The sequence below is a fragment of the Lissotriton vulgaris genome, chromosome 7 (assembly GCF_964263255.1).
Source record: "Lissotriton vulgaris chromosome 7, aLisVul1.2, whole genome shotgun sequence".
In the NCBI taxonomy this organism is placed as follows: domain Eukaryota; kingdom Metazoa; phylum Chordata; class Amphibia; order Caudata; family Salamandridae; genus Lissotriton; species Lissotriton vulgaris.
This window is the reverse complement of record NC_141695.1, coordinates 816,853,047-816,875,649: the sequence shown is the minus strand read 5'-3', so window position 1 is coordinate 816,875,649 and position 22,603 is coordinate 816,853,047. Positions and strand designations below refer to the sequence as shown.

General features: G+C 53.7%; 1 protein-coding gene across 1 annotated transcript in view; it reads right to left on the bottom strand.

Moving 5' to 3' along the window:
- Nucleotides 1–22,603, bottom strand: part of DNAH17 (dynein axonemal heavy chain 17) — a 15,539,113-nt gene that overhangs the window by 6,756,176 nt on the left and 8,760,334 nt on the right. Inside the window, exon 43 of the mRNA XM_086931082.1 lies at nt 15,469–15,601. Coding sequence (XP_086787208.1) covers nt 15,469–15,601 — 133 coding nt within the window. The remainder of the gene's footprint in view (nt 1–15,468; nt 15,602–22,603) is intronic.

Below are 22,603 nucleotides of genomic sequence, written 5' to 3'. Positions count from 1 at the left end.
CCAGGACCACTGGGCTGGCCAAGGGGCTGTCTGAGGGCTCGATGACCCCGAGCGTGAGCATCTTGGACACCTCCTCTTGGATGCAGGCCCGTACCCGATCTGGTACGCGGTAGGGCCGATGTCGGATAGGGGGACTGTCTCCAGTGTCCACGTCGTGTAAGCACCAGGGGTGACCCCTGGGGTGAGGGAGAACAGGGTGGCGAACTGCAGTAGGAGGTCTCGGCAGCCTTGGCGCTGTTCCCGGGTGAGGGCCTCCGAGAGTCGGACCCCGTCCACGGAGCCGTCCTTCTCCCGAGTCTGTAGGAGGTCAGGTAGTGGTTCGGAGTCCTCCTCGGCTCCGTTGTCTGTTGCCATTAGGAGGCTGAGCTCCGAGCGCACAAAGTGGGGTTTTAGTCTATTGGCGTGGAGGACCCGGAGGGGGTTCCGTGAAGATTCCATATCGATGAGATAGGTGACAGGGCTCTTGCGCTCGACCACTTTGAAGGGCCCTGTCCACTTGTCTTGCAAGGCGCATGGTTCGGTGGGAGACATCACCCATACTTGTTGGCCGGGTTCAAATTCGATGGAGGAGGCATTTTGATCGTACCACCTTTTCATGTCTTCCTGACTGGCCTCCAAGTTTGCTTTTGCCAGTTCTCTGAACCGTCTGGTCTGGTTGCGTAGGGTCAGGAGGTACTTGAAAACATCTGGAGGGTTCTTCAGGGGGGGCATTACCCAACCTTCTTTGACTAGGCTGAGCGGCCCTCGCACAGGGTGTCCATATAAGAGTTCGAACGGGCTGAAGCCGAGGGACTTCTGGGGGACTTCTCGATAGGCAAAGAGGAGGCACGGCAGTAGCACATCCCACTGGCGACGGAGGGGCTCTTCCAACCCTCCAATCATCCCTTTGAGCGTGCGGTTGAACCGCTCAACTAGTCCGTTTCCTTGAGGGTGATAGGGGGTCGTGAATCGGTAGGTGACCCCACACTGTTGCCAGAGGGACTTCATGTATTTTGAAATAAAGTTTGTGCCTCGGTCGCTGACGACTTCTCGGGGGAAGCCCACCCGGGAGAAGATCCCCATCAAGGCCCGGCCGACTACCGGGGCTGTCACAGTTCGCAAGGGAACAGCCTCGGGGTAGCGGGTGGCGTGGTCCACCAGTACCAGGATGAACCGATGTCCTTGGGCTGTACGGGGGTCCAGGGGCCCCACAATGTCTATCCCCACCCTCTCGAACGGGGTGGTGACCACTGGGAAAGGTTGCAGAGGGGCTTTAAGCTTGCGGCCGCTCTTCCCGCTGGCCTGGCACGTGGGGCAAGACCGGCAGTGCTGGAGTACGTCGTTCCTCATCTTGGGCCAGAAAAAGTGGGTCACTAGGCGACTGTAGGTTTTGTCCTGACCCAGGTGACCAGCCAGGGGGACATCGTGGGCCAGGTTTAGCAAGAAGTCTCTAAAGCGGAGGGGCACCACTAGCACTCGACTGGCCCTTAACTCTGCGATTCTCTGTTCGCTGTACAACAGGTCATTGTCCCAATAGACCCAATGGGTTCCGGAGGTATCCCCTGCGCTCTGGGCGAGGGCTTGTTGGCGGAGTCCCTCGAGGGAGGGACAGGTCTTCTGTTCGTGGCGAAACTGTTCCTGGGTAGGCCCCCCCTCCTGCCGCCACTGAGCCAGGTCGGAAAGATCCTGAGGCTGAGCGAGCCCCTCGGGAGTTTGCTCTGGGGGGACGGCACGGTCGGTGTCTTCAACTGGAGCGACCGGGGGAGGAGGTGCCGGCCATTCCGGTTCTGTAGGTCGGGGATGGCGCGGGCAGCCATGGACCGGGTGGTTACGCACGCCCAGTCCGGGAGGCCCAACATCCCCAGGTGCTCTCTTCTCTCTACGGCGGCCCACGGGGAACTCTCCAGATCATTTCCCAGGAGACAGTCTACGGGGGCATCATCTTGGACCGTCACCTTCAACATGCCGGAGACGCCTCCCCACTCGAAGGGGACGCAGGCCATCCGACATAGACTCTCCGAATTGTCGGCTGAACGTACAGGGCAGAGAACGTTCGGCAGGATCTGTTCTGGGGTCACCAGGTGACAGCGGACGGCTGTTACACTGGCCCCGGTGTCACGTAGGGCTTCGGCCCTGTGTCCATTAATGTTCACTCACTGACTGGACTTCCGGGTGTTGGCGGGTAGGGGGGCCCGCGGGACCATGTCTTTTCCCCCTAGGCACGCTAGAACCATGGCGGCTGGTTCCCATTCTTGGTGTTCTTGCTCACATTCCTCGTGTTCTTCGGAGATCTGTTCTTCCCCCAGGGCGGCGGCAGCCATCTGGCGGGGTCTCGGAGTCTGGCTCTGTGGACAATTCGGGTCACTTGCGTAGTGGCCGACTCGCTGGCATCGGTGACACGTGACTTTGGCTCTGTACCCCGGGCGCGCCGGGGTGTGGCCCCGGTTGGCCGGGGGTGGGGTGCTGGCAGCGGGAGCGGCCGGGGCGTTGTCTCTTCCTCGTCCCTGACCCCCTCCTCCTCCTCGGGGACGGTGCTGACCTTGGTGGTTCCGGTTCTGTTCATGTGACCCATTTCGGCCCACTCGGGTAATTTCCCACCGGTCAGCCTCGGCGGCGAGCTGCCGTGGATCCGTTAGTTTACTGTCGAGGAGGTGCTGTCTGAGCTCGACGAAGCAGTTGTTAGATAGATGCTCCCATACCATGAGATTGAAGAGTTGCTCGTAGGTCGTTACATTGCTTCCCTTGATCCAACCCTCGAAGGCTCGGCTGAAATAGTTCACGTACTCCACCCAAGTTGTACCCGGGATCCGGGTGCAGTCTCGGAACCTCTGGCGGTACATCTCAGGTGTGAGCCCATAGCGGGTGAGGAGGGTAGCTTTCATGTGGTCATAGGAGGTCATCTGATGGTCTGGGAGCTGTAACAGGGCATCGCGGCCCTCATTGACTAACCTCCCCCATAGGCCGGCTCCCCAATCGCTTCGATCGATCCGGTGGGAGGTCATAGCTATTTCGTAGGCTTTGAACCATTGCTGTATGTCGTCATCTCGGAAATATTCTCGAACGACATCCTTGGGGATGTGTATTTTCTTTTCTGTTGCTCCCGGGGTGCGTGGTTGTTCGGGCACCCCTAATTCTTTGCTCTGCTTACGTAAGTCTATCTCTGCTAGTTTGCGCTCGTGTTCATACGCCAGTCTCTTCTCTTCGAGCTCTCTTTTTCTCTGTTTCTCTTCCCGCTCTTCTCGGAGCCGCAGATGTTCTAGGTTCAGTTTTTGTTCGGCTAGTTTGAGTTCGCCATCCATTTTGAGCCGGGCCATTTCTAGTTCATGTAGTCTGCTTCTTTCTCGCTCTTGGATCTCATCTTGCGAGAGACCCGTTCTTCGCTCCTCGGGAGCCGTGGTGTTTTTCTCTGCTGCTGTGACATTTTGGTCCGGGGTCTGACGGCCCCGGTTTCCGCCCATGACTCAAGGGCGTGCTTGAAATCATCTTTAGTACTCAGACCGGTGGTAGCGATACCTAGTTCAATGCAGAATTGTTTCAACTCACGATGGCTGTATTCTTCCAAATTCTCCATCTGGAATTTCTCGGTGGATCCGCTCTCTTTGGTTGTCATTGTGGTTTCGTCGTGGGGTGAGCTACTCTCTGTACGATTACGCGTTGATTCGGATCGTGCCGCTGGCCACCAATGTTAGAAGGCCGAGAATAAGGGGAGAGGTCTCCGGGGAGAGCCGTCTCCAGCGATCGTACAGACAAGTAACTTCCCCCCCACAGATGTACACCACACAAGGATAAGGTTTAACGTTCTTTATAAGCAATTCTCTAAGTACGGTGGAATGGTACAAGGAGGTCTGGACTCATGGGTCCCCTCGGTTCTAGTCTCTTGGTTGGGAAAGGGGGTAGCGGGACAGTCTTGTTACCACTCTGGTAGATATGGTGATAGGTGGATAGCTCACAATCCTCGAGCTCGGCGTTCTAGATGATCGGGCCGCGGCGGAGCCAGCAGGTCCCGAGATGATTGAAGGTAGCGACGGTCCGCGGCGGAGCCAGCAGGTACCGATGAAGGTGGTAGTTACAAACGGTCCGCGGCCACGCCAGCAGGTCCCGACGACGATGAAGGTTTCAGAAGGTTTGCGGCAGCGCCAGCAGGCAGGACGATAGTTCACAAGGCAGGGCTACGGCAGCGCCAGTAGTCCGTCAAGGATGAGTTCTTCACTGCGTCTCTCGACTCCAGGATACAACTGCCTTCTTGCTCTTGAGCTGCCCCAGTTATAGGTCTGGCGCCCTTTGATGTCCGGGCCCTCGCACTTGGAGGTCGGGAGGTCCGGGATGAGGGAGTCCAGACACCCAGCAGGGGGGTGGAGCCAGCGCCTGGGGGAGCTGGGAGCGATCGGCACCTGGCGGGGGAGAGCCATCGACACCTCTTTCTCCCATTGACCTGCCAAGTAGTCCGCTCACCTCCTGGGTGGATGGTGGTGCCGGGATGTCGGGGCCTGGCCAGGCCCAGGGTTAGGGTCGATCGGAGGCCACGCGGCCTCGTGGTGCTGTGTCCAAGATGGCGCCCAGGCCGGGCGCGGGGGCCGGTAGTGATTCGGGCCCATGATGTGGAGATGCCATGGGGTAGGGGTCCCATATGAGACGGGAAACGGGTGGTTGTTGCATGTAACACCTGGAGAGCCAGGCTCGGGCCTGGTCGTGCGGGGAGGGAGCAAGTCTGTTGTGTGGCCTGTCCAACAGTGCAGAGTGCCGATTCAGAGTGCAGAGTGCCGATTCAGGATGCAGATTCAGAGTGCAGATTTTGGGTGAAGAGTGCAGATTCAGAGTGCAGATTCAGAGTGCAGATTGTGGGTGCAGAGTGCAGATTGTGGGTGCAGAGTGCAGAATGCAGATTCAGAGTGGAGATTCAGAGTGGAGATTGTGGGTGCAGAGTGCAGATTGTGAGAGCAGAGTGCAGAGTGCAGATTGTGAGTGCACAGTGCAGATTGTGAGTGCAGAGTGCAGATTGTGAGTGCATAGTGCAGATTCAGAGTGCAGAGTGCAGATTCAGAGTGCAGAGTGCAGATTCAGAGTGCAGATTCAGAGTGCAGATTGTGGGTGCAGAGTGCAGATTGTGGGTGCAGAGTGCAGATTCAGAGTGCAGAGTGCAGATTCAGAGTGCAGATTCATAGTGGAGATTCAGAGTGGAGATTGTGGGTGCAGAGTGCAGATTGTGAAAGCAGAGTGCAGAGTGCAGATTGTGAGTGCAGAGTGCAGATTGTGAGTGCAGAGTGCAGATTGTGAGTGCAGAGTCCTCCGGGTAGTTGCCCCCGACCTCCCTTCAACGTCCTCCTCCTGATTTTGCTGTGAGGCAGCAGAGGGCCTGCTGCTGCGGTGGGGTGCTACAACCGGTGGAACGGACTGGCTGCAGTGGCTGGATGTAGCCTCACTGGTGTAGTCAGCCCCCCGCCTGGCCATGGCCGGTAGCCTGCGTGCCCTGCACGGCTGTTGACACCTGCTCCAGAGCTCTCGCGACATCCTGGCAGCACTGGACCATTTGGACCTGCATGGCCAGGGAGCGTCGCGAGAGCTGGGAGGTGGCGTTCCCAATTATATAGTTGGACCGCGTGTACGCTGACAGGCGGGTCAGCAGCTGGCGGTGCCTGCGGCGATTGAGATCCCGCTGGCTGAACATGGCCTGTGTGTTGGCCTCCAGAGCTGCTGTCATCCTATCCATACGGTCTGACATGTGTGCTACATTACGGGCGGTCTTGTCCAAGATGACGGGCCTGGGTTTGGTGCACATGTAGCATTCTGCGCTCAATGGAGAGCCCACCTGGATGCACGTTTCGGCCCTGCCAGCGCGGGAAGTGTTATTGCGCTGCTCCCTCACCAGTCCGCTTGTCTGGCTCCTCACAGCCGCAGGGCGGCGGGTTGGTTGGCAAACTGCTGCTGGTGTTGCAGGCCCCACTGGTGGTTGTGTGACGCGCGGTGGTACTGCTGTGCCTGTTGGCACAGGGGTGGCACTGGCTACAAGGGGAGGTGGTGGGATGAGCGCTGGTGCGGCAGCTTGCCCTGATGGTGTGGGCTGTAGGGTTTGATGTGTGTCTCCCTCTGTGTCCTCCGTGATGTCCTCAATTACCAGGGCATCGCTGTCTGTGAAGGGGACATCAGCGCCACCTGTGATGTAAAGTGGACGTTGATTAGTGACATGTTTCTTACACATTTAGGCTTGCTACATGCATGCAGACTACCATTCCCTGACTCGCTGCAGAATTGACTCTCACTGAATGTTAGACGGGGACCTGGAGGGTCGGCCGAGGACAGGGGGAGAGGCCTCCGGTGAGGGCCGTCTCCAGCGATCGTACAGACAAGTAACTTCCCCCCCACAGATGGACACCACACAAGGATGAGGTAGACACTCTTTATATACGATTCTTAAGGCAGAGGTATCAACGGTACAGTGAGGTTGGGACACGAGGGTCCTCTCAATTCTAGTCTCTGAGGGGGAAAGGGTAGCGGGACAGTCTTGGTACCGGTCTGGTACGGGGTGGCAAGATGGGTAGCTCACAATCCTCGAGCTCGGAGATCTGGAAGGTCGGGCCGCGGCAGTGCCAGCCGGCTAGGATGACAAGTCTCACTTGAGAAGGGCCGCGGCAGCGCCAGCAGGCAGGAGTGATGGTTCACAAGGATGGGCCGCGGCAGCGCCAGCAGGTCCCGACGAAGGTGTAGGTTGCAGAGGGCCGCGGCAGCGCCAGCAGGCAGGAACGATGGTTCACGAGGATGGGCCGCGGCAGCGCCAGCAGGTCCCGACGATGGTGTAGGTTGCAGAGGGCCGCGGCAGCGCCAGCAGGCAGAAGCGATGGTTCACAAAGATGGGCCGCGGCAGCGCCAGCAGGTCCCGACGAAGGTGTAGGTTGCAGAGGGCGCGGCAGCGCCAGCAGGCAGGATCGATGATTCACAAGGCAGGGCTGCGGCAGCGCCAGCAGTCCATCAAGGATGAGTTCTTCAAGGTGTCTCTCGACTCCAGGATACAACTGCCTTCCTGTTCTGGAGCTGCCCCAGTTATAGGTCTGGCCTCCTTTGATTTCCGGGCCCTCGCGCTTGGAGGTCGGGAGGTCCGGGATGAGGGAGTCCAGACACCCAGCAGGGGGGTGGAGCCAGCGCCCGGGGAGGCTGGGGGCGATCGGCACCTGGCAGGGGAGAGCCATCGACACTCCTTTCTCCCATTGACCTGCCAAGTGGTCTCTTCACCTCCTGAGTGGATTGTGGTGCCTCGATGTCGGGGCCTGGCCAGGCCCTGGGTTGGGGTTGAGCTGAGGCCACACGGCCTCGTGGTGCAGTGTCCAAGATGGCGGCTGGGCCGGGGCAATGCTGCTGAAGGAGGCCCGGGCCGGCCGATGTCGTGGTGTTCGGGAGCAGGCGTCCCGTTGGGGACGGGTTGCAGGTTGCTTCGGCGGGTTGTCGGGGTAGTTCTTCTGGTGACACTGGGAGAGCCGGAGTTCGGGTCTTCCTATGCGGGGAGGGAGCGGCCCGTGTACGAGGCCTGTCCAACATGCGTCCCCCCCAGCTGAAGGCAGGGAGAGTCACCCATCTTCCTGGGTACTCTCCTCGCCGAGGCAGAAAAAGCGTGACAGGCCGTCTGCGTTGGCGTGGTCTTGGCCAGGGCGATGCTCCACAGTGAAGTCCATCCCCTGCAGGGAGATGGACCATCGCAACAGTTTTGGGTTCTCCCCCCGCATCTGCATCAGCCATTGCAGGGGTCTATGGTCTGTTTGTACCCTGAAATGGGTAACGAAGAGGTAGGGCCGGAGCTTCTTGAGGGCCCATACTACTGCGAAGGCCTCCCGCTCGATGGTGCTCCAGCGCTGCTCTCGGGCCAGCAGGCGTCGGCTGATGAAGGCCACTGGCTAGTCGACTCCCTCGGCGTTGAGTTGAGAGAGTACTGCCCCAACGCCATGATCGGAGGCGTCCGTCTGGACGATGAATTCCCGGCTGTAGTCGGGGGCCTGGAGCACGGGGGCGGTGCACATGGCGGCCTTCAACTTCTCGAAGGCCGCGTGACAGTCCGGAGTCCAGTTGACGGTTTTGGGGTTTTTCTTGAAGGTGAGTTCTGTGAGGGGCCCCACAATGCTGCCATAGTCCTTTACAAACCGCCAGTAGTATCCGGTGAGCCCTAGGAAGGCTCGGACCTCGGTTTGGGTGACAGGAGGTTGCCAGGACTGGATGGCCGCGATCTTGAGCTGAAGGGGAGCCACCAGACTGCTCCCCACTTGGTGTCCGAGATAGGTCACTGACCCCTGGCCGATCTGACATTTGCTGGCTTTGATGGTGAGGCCAGCCTGCTGGAGGGCGTGCAGGACTTCTCGGAGGTGGTGAAGGTGGTCGGCCCAGTGACGACTGTACACAGCGATATCGTCCAGGTAGGCGGCGCTGAATTCTTCGAGGCCCGCCAATACCTTGTTCACGAGTCGTTGGAAAGTAGCTGGGGCGTTTTTCATGCCGAATGGCATCACGTTGAAGTGGTAGTGGCCATCCGGGGTGGAGAAGGCGGATCGCTCTTGGGCTCTGGGGGTGAGGCCGATCTGCCAGTAGCCCGCTGTTAGGTCGAAGATGCTCAGGTAGCAGGCGGCCCCCATGCGGTCAATCAGCTCATCCGCCCGGGGGATGGGGTGAGCGTCAGTTCGGGTAACAGCGTTCAGGCCCCGATAGTCTACACAGAACCGGAGCTCGGGGGCGACGCCCTGGGCGGCAGCCTTGGGGACCAGTACGACTGGGCTGGCCCAGGGGCTGTCGGAGGGCTCGATCACTCCTAGCGCCAGCAATTTTGGAGACTTCGTCCTGGATGCTGGTGTGCACCCGATCTGGCACTCGGTACGCCCTGTGTTGAATAGGCGGACTATCCCCGGTGTCCACGTCATGGAGGCACCAGGGGGTGACCCCTGGGGTGAGGGAGAACGAATCCGAAAATTGCAGCAGGAAAGCCGTCCACGGAGCCATCTTTTTCACGGGTCCTCAGTAGGTCCGGGAGGGGCTCGGAGTCTTCTTCTGTCCCACTATCTGTTGCCATTAGTAGGCTGAGCTCCGAGCGTACGAAGTGGGGTTTGAGTCTGTTTGCATGGAGGACTCGGAGCGGGTTCCGGGGGGACTCCATGTCTATTAGGTAGGTGACAGGACCCTTGCGCTCTATCACTTTGAAGGGTCCTGTCCACTTGTCTTGCAGGGCACAAGATTCGACTGGAGACATCACCCATACTTGCTGGCCTGGTTCGAACTCGATGGAGGAGGCATGTTGATCGTACCATTTCTTCATGTCCTCCTGACTGGCCTCAAGGTTGGCTTTGGCGAGTTCCCTGAATCGCCGGGTCTGGTTGCGGAGGGTCAGGAGATACTTGTACACGTCCGGAGGGGTCTTCTGGGGGGCCATCTCCCATCCTTCCTTGACCAGGCTGAGGGGGCCCCGGACGGGGTGTCCGTACAGGAGCTCGAATGGGCTGAAGCCGAGGGATTTCTGGGGAACTTCTCGATAGGCGAAGAGGAGGCACGGGAGCAGCACGTCCCATTGGCGACGTAGGGGTTCTTCCAGGCCCATGATCATTCCCTTGAGGGTACGGTTAAACCGCTCGACCAGTCCGTTTCCTTGAGGGTGATAAGGGGTCGTGAAGCGGTAGGTGACCCCACACTGTTGCCAGAGAGACCTCATGTATTTTGAGATAAAGTTTGTGCCCCTGTCGCTGACGACCTCCCGGGGGAAGCCCACTCGAGAGAAGATCCCCATCAGGGCTCGGCCTACCACGGGTGCTGTCACAGTTCGAAGAGGAATGGCCTCGGGGTACCGGGTGGCGTGGTCCACCAGGACTAGGATGAACCGGTGCCCCTGGGCCATTCGGGGGTCTAGGGGCCCCACAATGTCTATTCCCACCCGTTTGAACGGGGTGGTGACGATGGGAAAGGGTTGCAAGGGTGCTTTAATCTTTCGGCTGCTCTTCCCGCTGGCCTGGCAGGTGGGGCAGGCCCGGCAGTGGTTGGAGACATCATTTCCCATTTTGGGCCAGTAAAAGTGTGTTACCAGGCGGTTGTAAGTTTTGTCTTGTCCCAAGTGTCCAGCAAGAGGGACATCGTGCGCTAAGTTCAAAAGGAAGTTTCGGAAGCGGAGGGGCACCACCAGCACCCGACTGGCCCCCAGCTCCGCAATCCTTTGCTCGCTGTAGAGCAGGTCATTGTCCCAATAAATCCAGTGTGCCCCCGCGGTGTCTCCTGCGCTCTGGGCGAGGGCTTGCTGCCTGAGTCCCTCGAGGGAGGGACAGGTCTTCTGTTCTTGTCAGAATTGTTCTTGGGTGGGACCACCTTCCTGTCGCCACAGAGCCAGTTCTGGAAGGTCCTGGAGTTGCACGGGCTCTTCTCTGTTTTGTTCTGGGAGATTGGCACTTAGGGCGTCTCCCTCCGGGACGATCGGGGGAGGAGGCTCTGGCCATTCGGGTTCTTCGGGACTGGAGATGGTGCGGGCGGCCATGGACCGGGTCGTTATGCAGGCCCATTCAGGGAGGCCCAACATCCCCAGGTGCTCTCTTCTTTCAACGGCTGCCCAGGGGGAACTTTCGAGGTCGTTTCCCAGGAGGCAGTCCACTGGGGCATCATCGCGGACAGTCACCTTCAGCATTCCGAACACTCCTCCCCACTCGAAGGGGACGCAGGCCATCCGACACAGGCTTTCTGAGTTGTCGGCCGATCGGAGGGGGCAAAGGACGTTTGGCAGGATCTGCTCCGGGGTTACCAGATGACAGCGGACCGCCGTCACACTGGCCCCGGTGTCGCGTAGGGCTTCGGCCTTGCGCCCATTTATGTTTACCCACTGGCTGTATTTTCTCGTATTGGCGGGTAGGGGAGCCCACGGAATCATGTCTCTTTCCCCTAGGCAGACCAGGGACATGGCGGCTGGTTCCCACTCGGGCTGTTCCTGTTCGTATTCTTCATAATCCTCTGGGGCTTGCTCTTCTCCCAGGGCGGCGGCAGCGACCTGGCGAGGTATAGGATTCTGATTCTTCGGGCAATGAGGGTCGTTGGCATAGTGGCCGGTCCGCTGGCACCGGTGGCAAGTAACGTTGGCTCGGAACCCCGGACGCATCGGGGGGTTTCCCCTGCCGGCCGGGGGCGGGGTGTTGCTGGTCGGGAGCTGCCGGGGCGGCATCTCGGCCCCGTCCCTGGCCTCCTCCTCCTCCTCGGGGGCGATGGGGACCTTGGTTGGTTCTGTTTGGCTCGCTGGGCCCACTTCGGGAAACTCGAGTGCTTTCCCACCGGTCATCTTCGGCGGCGAGCTGCCGAGGTTCAGTCAGTTTGCTGTCGAGGAGGTGCTGCCTGAGCTCGACGAAGCAATTGTTGGAGAGGTGCTCCCACACAATTAGGGTAAAGAGTTGCTCGTAGGTGGTTACCTGGCTGCCCTTGATCCACCCCTTGAATGCTCTGCTGAAAAAGTTCACGTATTCTACCCAAGTTGTACCCGGGATCCGTTTGCAGTCGCAGAACCGCTGGTGGTACATCTCGGGCGTGAGTCCGTATCGAGTGAGGAGGGCTGCCTTCATGTGGTCGTAGGACGTCATCTGATGGTCCGGCAGTTGCAGCAGGGCGTCGCGCCCTTCGTTGATGAACCTCCCCCATAACCCGGCTCCCCAGTCACTTCGAGAAATCCGGTGGGAGGTCATGGCTATTTTGTAGGCCTTGAACCACTGCTGGATATCGTCATTCTTATAATATTCTCGGACGACATCCTTGGGGATGTGGACTTTAGGGTCTGCAGGGCCCGGAGTGTTCGGGCGCTCGGGCACCCCGAGGTCTTTATTTTGTTTCTGAAGCTCTATTTCGGCTAGGTTGCGCTCATGTTCGTAGGCCAGTTTTTTCTCTTCTAACTCTCTCTGTTTTTGCTTTTCTTCCCGCTCCTCTCGGAGCCGCAAGTGTTCCAATGTTATCTTCTGTTCGGCCAATTTCAGTTCTCCGTCCAACCGAAGTCGTGCCAACTCTAATTCATGGAGTCTGCTTTTCTCTCGTTCTCGGATCTCCTCTGGGGAGAGACCCGATCTCCTTCCTTCTACCGGAGTGGTGCTTGTTTCTGGCTTCTTGGTGTTCTGGTTTTGGGGTACGGTCGTACCCGTCTCCGCCCAAGATTCCAAGGCGTGTTTGAAGTCCTCTTTCGTGCTCAGTCCTGTGGTAGCAATGCCTAGTTCCATGCAAAATTGTTTCAGTTCTCTGTGGTTGTATTCTTCTAATTTCTCCATCTGGAATTTTCCTGTGGATCCGCTCTCTTTGGTTGTCATTGTGGTTGAGTCGTGGGGTGAGTTACTCTCTGTACGATTACGCGTTGGTTCGGATCCCGCCGCTGGCCACCAATGTTAGACGGGGACCTGGAGGGTCGGCCGAGGACAGGGGGAGAGGCCTCCGGTGAGGGCCGTCTCCAGCGATCGTACAGACAAGTAACTTCCCCCCCACAGATGGACACCACACAAGGATGAGGTCAACACTCTTTATATACGATCCTTAAGGCAGAGGTATCAACGGTACAGTGAGGTTGGGACACGAGGGTCCTCTCAATTCTAGTCTCTGAGGGGGAAAGGGTAGCGGGACAGTCTTGGTACCGGTCTGGTACGGGGTGGCAAGATGGGTAGCTCACAATCCTCGAGCTCGGAGATCTGGAAGGTCGGGCCGCGGCAGCGCCAGCCGGCTAGGATGACAAGTCTCACTTGAGAAGGGCCACAGCAGCGCCAGCAGGCAGGAGTGATGGTTCACAAGGATGGGCCGCAGCAGCGCCAGCAGGTCCCGACGAAGGTGTAGGTTGCAAAGGGCCGCGGCTGCGCCAGCAGGCAGGAACGATGGTTCACGAGGATGGGCTGCGGCAGCGCCAGCAGGTCCCGACGATGGTTCGCAAGGATGGGCCGCGGCAGCGCCAGCAGGTCCCGACGATGGTTCACAAGGATGGGCCGCGGCAGCGCCAGCAGGTCCCGACGATGGTTCACAAGGATGGGCCGCGGCAGCGCCAGCAGGTCCCGACGAAGGTGTAGGTTGCAGAAGGCCGCGGCAGCGCCAGCAGGCTGGAGCGATGGTTCACAAGGATGGGCCGCGGCAGCGCCAGCAGGTCCCGACGAAGGTGTAGGTTGCAGAGGGCCGTGGCAGCGCCAGCAGGCAGGATCAATGATTCACAAGGCAGGGCTGTGGCAGCGCCAGCAGTCCGTCAAGGATGAGTTCTTCAAGGTGTCTCTCGACTCCAGGATACAACTGCCTTCCTGCTCTGGAGCTGCCCCAGTTATAGGTCTGGCCTCCTTTGATGTCCGGGCCCTCGTGCTTGGAGGTCGGGAGGTCCGGGATGAGGGAGTCCAGACACCCAGCAGGGGGGTGGAGCCAGCGCCCGGGGAGGCTGGGGGCGATCGGCACCTGGCGGGGGAGAGCCATCGACACTCCTTTCTCCCATTGACCTGCCAAGTGGTCTCTTCACCTCCTGGGTGGATGGTGGTGCCTCGATGTCGGGGCCTGGCCAGGCCCTGGGTTGGGGTCGAGCTGAGGCCACGCGGCCTCGTGGTGCAGTGTCCAAGATGGCGGCTGGGCCGGGGCAATGCTGCTGAAGGAGGCCCGGGCCGGCCGATGTCGTGGTGTTCGGGAGCAGGCGTCCCGTTGGGGACGGGTTGCAGGTTGCTTCGGCGGGTTGTCGGGGTGGTTCTTCTGGTGACACTGGGAGAGCCGGTGTTCGGGTCTTCCTATGCGGGGAGGGAGCGGCCCGTGTGCGAGGCCTGTCCAACACTGAATATGTCTGGCTTAATGGTGCAGGATGGTAATCGTGGTCAGACTACATGTCCCACAATGCAATAGGGCTTTAGTGGTGTGCTTTGGCTGCATGACTGGGGTTTGATATGGGATGCACTGGAGTCATGGACATTGTTACGGTACAGGGGGTCGCAGTCGCATGGCACTTACCTGGTGTGTCTTGGGTGAGTCGGGAGGAGTCAAGCTGGATCACACCCACGCAGGCCTGTGGATTGATGGTGTCCTCCACTCGGTCCTCCAGTGGTGAGTTCGGTGGGACAGTGAGCTCCCCTCCACCTGTCGCCACACGCTCCCCCAGCCTCTCCGCAATCTTTTCCTTTGCCCGCCCTCTGAGGTCATACCATCGCTTTTTGAGCTCGTCCACGGAGCGCTGGGTCACCCCCACGGAGTTCACTTTTAAGCGGATGCGCAACCATATGCGCCTTTTATCGGCCTCAGGCACCCTTCGGGAGTCTTTGCCAAAAAGCCGATTGTGGTCCTTGCGATTTCGGTAATTGCGAGATCGCAATTTCAACATGGGTATCGGCCGATTCTGCGAATATTTACCGATTTCTGGGGACCCGCAATCACCGATTGCAGCCGGTTGTGAATCGCATTTTTTTCTCACAAATATTCATGGATGCCATTCTGCGATTTCTAAATTGCGATTCGCTTTTTCTCGCAATTTAGAAATCGCAGAATTTTACATTGATGAATCTGGCTGCAAATGTGCTGCAGGCGGCAGACAACACACGCCTGGCTCGGTGTCGGATTCGGGGCTCACAATGGGAATGGCGACGCCGGAAACATCAGCATTGGGCCAAGTGCCAGGGAAGGTCAAGATGGTATGACCAGCGTCGGTCCTGATCAAAGAATGGATCCCTGGCGGCCTACCGAAGCTACCGGTGTAGAACCAAATGGGCCACCCCCCCTCTTGCCCTGCTGGGCCCAAAAGCACATCTACGGAGTCGGGACACCCAAAAATGAGACGCATGGCCTTATAAAACTCTTTGAGTTGAGCAGGGGTTGCTTTGGCTCCCGGAAAGTCAGCGAGGAGCAGAGTCGGCACAGGCTAAGAAGAACAGTGCCTTGTGTGCCGATGCTCCCTCATCTTGTGGCATGACTTGACCTCATGGTTGTGCTACAGGCACCACAGACAGATAAGGTGCAGGTCCGTCACCGACATCGGTTGATGACAGGCATCGCAAGGCTTAAAACCTGTCTTATGAGATGACCTCTTGACACACCAGGAGGTAGTACCTCAAAAACAGTCAACAAAACATCGAATAAAGTCTGTCAGAAATAAATTCTGGCTGACGTGGAAAGAAATGAACTGACATTAGTGTGCCTGAGTGGCGCCTATTTAGGTACCACAGATGCCAGTGCAGACGCTAATGGTGAAGCCACACTGAGCCAATCAATGCCACCTATCAGCCCACAGGGGTACAGCTCATGAAAAATCTTCTGGATCTAGTTTGATGCCTTGAGACATTCAAAGGTAAGGAATCTGCGGCTAGAAGTCTCAATCAGATCTAGCAATTGGTGAATTCAGTGATTTTACCCTACTAAAATGTAAAGCAAATTGCACTTCAAGCATGTATTTTTTTAACTTAAAAGAGTAAATACGCTCTCCAAAGTTGATATGAAAAATATTCTTAGTAAAACACACACCTTCCCGTTCCCTTATCATACTAAATTACTATAAAATAATTGAAAGAAAATAACTTCACTCACCATCTTTCCATTCTCTTGTTGAAGGGTTAATAATTCCAAACAATTCATCACAAGTCACAGCTTTAGGATCTAGGTCCACAGCAACAGGCTTCCTCTTCATGTTCTGATAAGTTTTGTTAAGGCACTTTAATACCTGAAGTGTAAGAACAGAGATAGATGTGACTTTGGGTATGTATCAATAACTAAAAAAGCCCCTTACCTGTTATGTCATTCAAAGAGTCACAAACTTTTCATCTTTCTTTTTAGATTGACTTAATTGCCAGATTTATACATATAATTAATTTCTGATTACAATTGAACACAGAAGTCAAATAAAATCAAAACATAGCTTTATTCGATTTCTGTTTAGAGAATCAAAAAAACGCATACAAACACATATGTATTACACAAGATACCACAGCAAAAACATGAAACAAATAAATATCGTACATTGAATCATGCAGTACTCTGACGCTAAAGGTCATTTGTTTGGAGCCCCTTTACATATTTAGATTTTTGTATAATTAGACAGTCACATTAAGATCGATTTCTACATTTCACTACACTTTTTAAATACATCGATAAAATCCATACTATGTATTCATTTTCTAAAAACTGTAATGCTAAAAAGGCTGGGCAACATTGTCAAAAATCGAGCTGTTTTAAAAGGGGTAACATCAATTTTTACCTTTGAACATTATAACATTTACAGAATAAAACTAAATGTGAAGTGTTGTTTGCTCCGAACGATCGTCACAGGGGAACAGTTGCATAACTCCAGACCAATCGTTCAGATTTGGGAAGCTCATTAGTCTGTGCAATACCCGTAGTCTAAATCTTGCCAATAATAGTCTGTCATAAGTGCTGCAGACAAGTGTGAGATAAGGTTGAATGCTATGTGTGGTTAAGATCATTTGGTTATACAATACTGTGGGTTTTGATATTTGTACTGTTAATCTGAGTGATGCAAATAGGGTTAAGCTTTTCACATTTAACACTTTTCTTGTCAAGTTGGTCATTATGCTCGGCTCTGTACAGAGCTCTGGGTGGCCTACATCAAGCATAAAATCCTGCACGCACTTTAGCGACACAATTGTTAACACGCCATCCAATTTAAAAATACAGTTTAAAATGTCCTTGTTGCGGTTGGTTTCCACAGATGTCCATATCCTGTGCCATAACAGGATTAGTTCTACTTTTATAGGCTCTGTAATGTATGGGACACCCAATTCAGAGTGACATACATATGAGGAGGTACTGCCCGGGACTGCCAATATGTATCTTAAAAACATGTTTTCGACAACTTGAAGAGCCTGAAGATCGGAGTATCCCCAGACCCCAGCGCCATACATGGCCGTCGAGATGCACTTGGCCCTGTATATGTGTAGGAGATCATGTGGAGACATTCTGCCCAGTTTTTTGCAAAATTAACTAGGGCGGAACTGGGTTTCATGAAAGCCAGTTTTCTGGCTTGCACCGCTTAGGTCCAGGTACCACTTTAGCTGAATAGAATGCCCAGATATCTGAATCTGTTTGTAAAACACAAGTCATTATTGCCCAGTCCTCTGCTACCACCTCAATTATCTCAGTACTACATAATTAGTTTAGTACATACTCCACTACACTAATCACTAACTCACAATTCTCAATATTTACTCTGTAGGAAGCTGTCTTTTTATGTAGTATACCAAAAAGATTTAGACTATGTAGAAAGCCCAGACAACCCTTATTGGCTTAAAGAGCTTAAATTAATAATCCGAAATGATCTTTTGCAGTAGTGTGGGTGAGTTGTTTAGGCATATCAGAGGGTAGTGTAATGCATTTGTTGAACACACGCAGAGTCAATAAATTAAAGACACACTCAAGAAGAAACTCGAGACCAATTTAGAAAAATAACAGGTATTTATTATATTTATTTTAACAGCAAGAACTTTGTAATAGGATAAGTACTTGTCAGTTTATTAGTTTTATGCAGGTAAGCTTAAATGCGTTTTTACACAGTAATGCTTTCCTATAGAGAGACAGGTATATACTAGTACGTGCAAACAATTCTCAGGGGTCATCTTAAGGACTTAAGGGGCTAGGGGGCAAAGGTCCAAAGTACCACCAGCAGTTTAAGTTTACTTGCCCTGGAGTGTCCAGATGCAGACACTGGCGTAACGAAAATTGAGGGGGCCTCCCTGCAAGGTATGTAGAGGGGCCCCCTCTTGGCTCAATTAGGAGCTCTCCTGACAGAGTGCAGTGCCGAGGGGACCCCCTGGAGCTTCGGGCCCCCCGCACCACGTGGGCTGCGGGGGCCTGTGTTACGCCCCTGGATGCAGAGTTGCTGGACAGGTTGTTAGCCTTGCAAGTTAGACCGTAGGCAAAAAGGGGCCCCCCTAGAAGTAGGCTGCAGAGGGAGACTTGGGACAAGTCCGGGAGCTTCCGAAAGGGGGCTCGATTTGTGGGGTTTATGGGTGCAGGGGAGCACTGTCGGTTGCCATGGACCTAGGCCGGAGAGCTTTGGTGCGGAGGGTTTTTGTTGGCTGGTGGCTGTGCAGCAAAGGCACCACGGATCTCAGTTAGATCTGCAAAAAGGGTAAAAACAGGACATCAGGGCCACTCTTGATGCTGGCGTCCCTTGTCAGCTGCTCAGTCTTGCAGCATTGGAGTCTGGATTGGACTCAAACAAGTTTTGGTTGCTGCAAGGGGTCGTGTACCCCTGGTATTGGTGCAAGGTGGCTCCGGTTGGTCCTGGCGTTTTCTCACTTGGGGAGACGGATCTGACCTATAGAAGCACTGTAACATCTTCGTGGGTGGCTGCTGCATCTGTGGGCAAGGTGAACAGCAGAATGGTAAACCAGATGTTGCGGTCAGTGATTGCAGGCTGCAGGGAAGTGACTCATCCACTTCAAGGGAAATGCTGACACCATGGCAAAGTGCTGGAGCCTCTCTGAGGCTTTTGGAAGATGTAAAGCGGCAGGTTGAGTCAGTTGTCACAATTGTAAGGGCAGGAGCAGGTAGGCAGGGTTTGGCACCAAAGTCCACCAGCAATCATCAGCTCTTGCTTCTTTGGCTGTTCTTTGTCCTCTTCATTCTTCAGTCAGATGCATCTAAGTTCCTAGTGTCAGGGGCCTACCTAAATACTCAAATTAGGGGCTTTAAGGGGAGTGAAGGGTAGTAGCCATTGGGATACTTACCCTTGGGGCCACTACATCCCCTATATGACCACTTCCTGTTGGAAGGGGGAACAACACTGTCTCAGAATTCCTATATCTACCAAAATCAAAATGGTGGAACCTTTTTTCATTGGGCAGCCTAACTTAGGTGTGTGACTTGCCTTGTAGTGAATCACGCCACATAGCATAGGTAATTTCACTGCCTATCCTGGTTCCAAATTGGCCTCCGGAAAGGGAAAAGCCAGGATTGCATATCAATGGCAACAGGGGCTTTGAATTCCCTGGTCTTGGTGTACATATTCACTAGCCATCCGCCTGGAGGAGGTGCGAACACCTCCCTCTGGAGCAGGCATTGTTTCTGACCTCTGAGAGCACTGGCTTTTACTTGCAGGGGGTCAGACACATGTCTGTGGTGGCAGGCTGGATGATAGCAGTCAGCCAGCACAGTAAGCGGCTGGTAGGCTTTCAGGGGCACTTCTAAGGTGCCCTCTGGATACATATCTTAATAAATACACTACTGGCATCAATATTGATTTATTAAGACAAGGTGTTTGATACCAAACACCATAGATTTCAGTGAAGCCATCATGTAGCTGGGGAAGTAAACAAGTTACTTACCTGTAACTTCAGTTATCCAGGATTGGTATCTTTCAGATTCACATGCCTGAATCATTCCCCGTCGCCGAGGCGGGAGTCCCACGGTAAATAAAAAAGCAGTACCAAAGGTAAATAATAGTAGTAGGCCCTAAAGAAAAAAGGCATGAGGCCTAGATCCTAGTAGCCTATCTACATCATTATGCTAAAAGGACCAAAGTTTTTGTCCAAAACAATCAGCTATCAGCACCCTCTAGAACACTCTCTGTAGAGCCAGTTCTCCTTAGATTTTCGTTAGCACAAGTGGGAAATGAGTATCCCAAAATAAAGAACTGACTCTCCGGGGAAGAGGGTGGTGCATGTGAATCTATGAAAGATACCAATACTGGATAATTGAAGTTACAGGTAAGTAACTTGATTTCTTATCCAGTATTGGGGTATCTTTCATAGATCCACATGCCTGAATCAGAGTAGCAAGCAGTATGCCAAGTATACTGTCGGTTGCTGATGGTGGGAGACTTGTGCTGATAAACTCCCAGTTGCATCCATAAATAATTAACAAACGCATCGTAACACAGTCTTTCACATTTAAAACATGATCTAGAAATATGTAAAAAAAACATGCATACTTATATACACTCATGGATATCAAAGCGTATGTACATATTATATATATATAAATACATACATATATATATATATATATATAAATGAATATTAAAAGAACAAAGGGTACCTGAAAATTTTCTCAAAGGAAAAGGTGGTGTAGGACAGCCTGTCCAACAACCGCATCCTCTTGACATGTAGAATGAAGGTAGTAATAATGTCTTGGGACAGTGTGGACATTTTTCCATTTCGCAGCACGGCAGATATTTTCTAGAGTTACTCCAGCGAACAATGCTGTAGACGCTGCCACAGTTCTTGTGGAGTGGGCCTTGAACTTCCTCAGCAATGGCCTTTTAGACTTGTCATGACAAAAATGGATTGTAGAAGCTATCCATCTAGCAATTGTGGCTTTTGTGACTGCTGTTCCCAGTGTAGCTTGACCGTGAGCCACAAACAGTTGATCAGATTTTCTAAAGATTTTTGTTCTTTGTAGATAGAATTTTAAACATCTCTTGATGTCAAGAGAATGTAAGGTTCTTTCCGCTGGTGTAGTTGGGTTTGGAAAGAAATTTCGTAACTTCACCGGTTCATTGAGGTGGAACAGGGACGGTACTTTAGGTATGAATGTAGGGTTAGTCCGGAGGGTGACATAATCCTTAGAGAAATGCAAAAATGGTTCCTCAATAGTGAACGCCTGAATTTCACTTACTCTTCTAGCGGATGTTAGAGCTAGAAGCAAAGCAACCTTCCATGTGAGAAATTTTAGTTCGGCCTTGTGGATGGGTTTGAATGGATGTTTCATTAACTGCGTGAGGACCGTGTTAAGTTTCCACTCCGGTGGAGGGGGCCTCACCGGAGGGAAAGCTCGGAAAAGACCTCTCATGAATAGTTTGATTAATGAGGATGAACATAGCGAAAGAATCTTAGCAACTTTCCTGAATCTGGAGAGAGCGGCTAAATGGACTTTCACTGATGAAAAGGTGAGTCCAGATCTAGCCAGCTGCAGCAGATAAGGAAGAATTTGTTCTGCAGGAGCTTCTATTGGGTGAACCATGTTAGTTTCAAACCAACATCTCTTCCATTTAAGACGATAAGCCTTAATTGTGCTCTGAGCTCTTGATTTAGTTAAGATGTCACGACAATCCTGAGGGATATCAAGGTCCTTACATTCTAGGAAGTCAGGAGCCATGTGTGTAAATTTAGAGACTGCAGGTCTGGGTGAAGCACCTGCCCCTTGTTCCTCGACAGCATTGTGGGTGTTGGAAGAAGACGGATCGGCTGGTCCTGGGATAACAATAGAAGTTCTTGGAACCAGTACTGACGTGGCCACCAGGGTGCAATCAGGATGAGACAGCAGCCCTCCGACTTGATCTTGCCTAACATCCTTGGTATTAGCGGGATTGGGTGAAAAGCGTAAGCACAAATTCCTGACCATCGCATGGACAGGGCATTCCCCCTTGACCCCTGTTGAGGATATCTGCTGGTGTAATATTGGCATTTCTTGTTCTGCTTTGTTGCGAACAAATCCAATGTCGGTTTGCCCCAAGCCTGGAACACTCTGTACACCTGAGTGTGCTCTAACTCCCACTCGTGACAGTCTGATAGGGACCTGCTGAGCATGTCCGCCAGGGTTTTGTGGAGGCCTCTGACATGCTCTGCTTTGAGGTTTATGTTGTGGCGTGTAACCCATTCCCACAACTCTTGAGCCTCTCTTGACAACGTTGCTGATCTTGTCTCTCCTTGCTTATTCACGTAAAACATGCTATTGGTATTGTCGGTGCGAACTAGTACCGATGAGCCCACAATCCTTGGAAGGAAAGCTTGTAAGGATCGGAAGATTGCTCATAATTCAGGCTGTTGATATGTTGTTGTCTGTACTTTTGAGACCACTTGCCTTGTATTTGTAAATCTTGGAGATGACCTCCCCATCCTTCCATGGACACATCTGTGGTCAGAACGAAATCTGGAGCATCCTGTATGAACATGAGTCCTTCTGCCAAATTGGTTATCTGTGACCCCCAATGGAGAGCGTCCACCATGCGTGGTGTGACTTTGATGATGTCGTTGAAGCAACCTATAGCTTGCTGCCACTGAAGGTGCAGTTCCTCCTGTAAAGGTCTCATTCTGAGTCGTGCCAAGGGGATGAGATTTATGGCTGAAGAGCACATTCCCAGGAGTGAGGCGAACATGCAAACAGAAACTGACTTTCTTTTTGAGACACAAAGTGCTAGCTTCTGAAGACGAAGTTGTCTTTCTTGATATAAGAATGCCTTGCACAGGATCGTGTCCAGACGAGCTCCAAGGAAAGGCAGAACATGCATCGGATGTAACTTGGATTTCCCTTTGTTCACAGTTAGCCCCAGAGAGGTGAAGAGATGGCGACAGGTTGAAATGGCAGGCTTTACCATTTGCTCCGAAGGACCTTTGATTAACCAATCGTCCAGATACGGGAATACCTGGATTCCCCTGGATCGTAACGATGCTGCTACAGGGGCTAGGCACTTTGTGAAGATCCTTGGAGCCGCTTTTAGCCCAAACGGGAGCACTTTGAACTGATAATGGGTGCCAGCCACAGTGAAGCGGAGATACTTGCGATGTTTGGGATGGGTTGGGATGTGGAAGTAAGCGTCTTCCATGACCAGAGAAGCCATAACATCTCCCTTGTTCAGGCAACTTAGAATCTCTGAGAGGATGACCATACAAAACCCTTGTTTTTGGAGGAATCTGTTCAGGTTGCGAAGGTCCAGGATCGGTCGCCATTCCCCTGATTTCTTTTTGATTAGGAAAAAACGAGAATA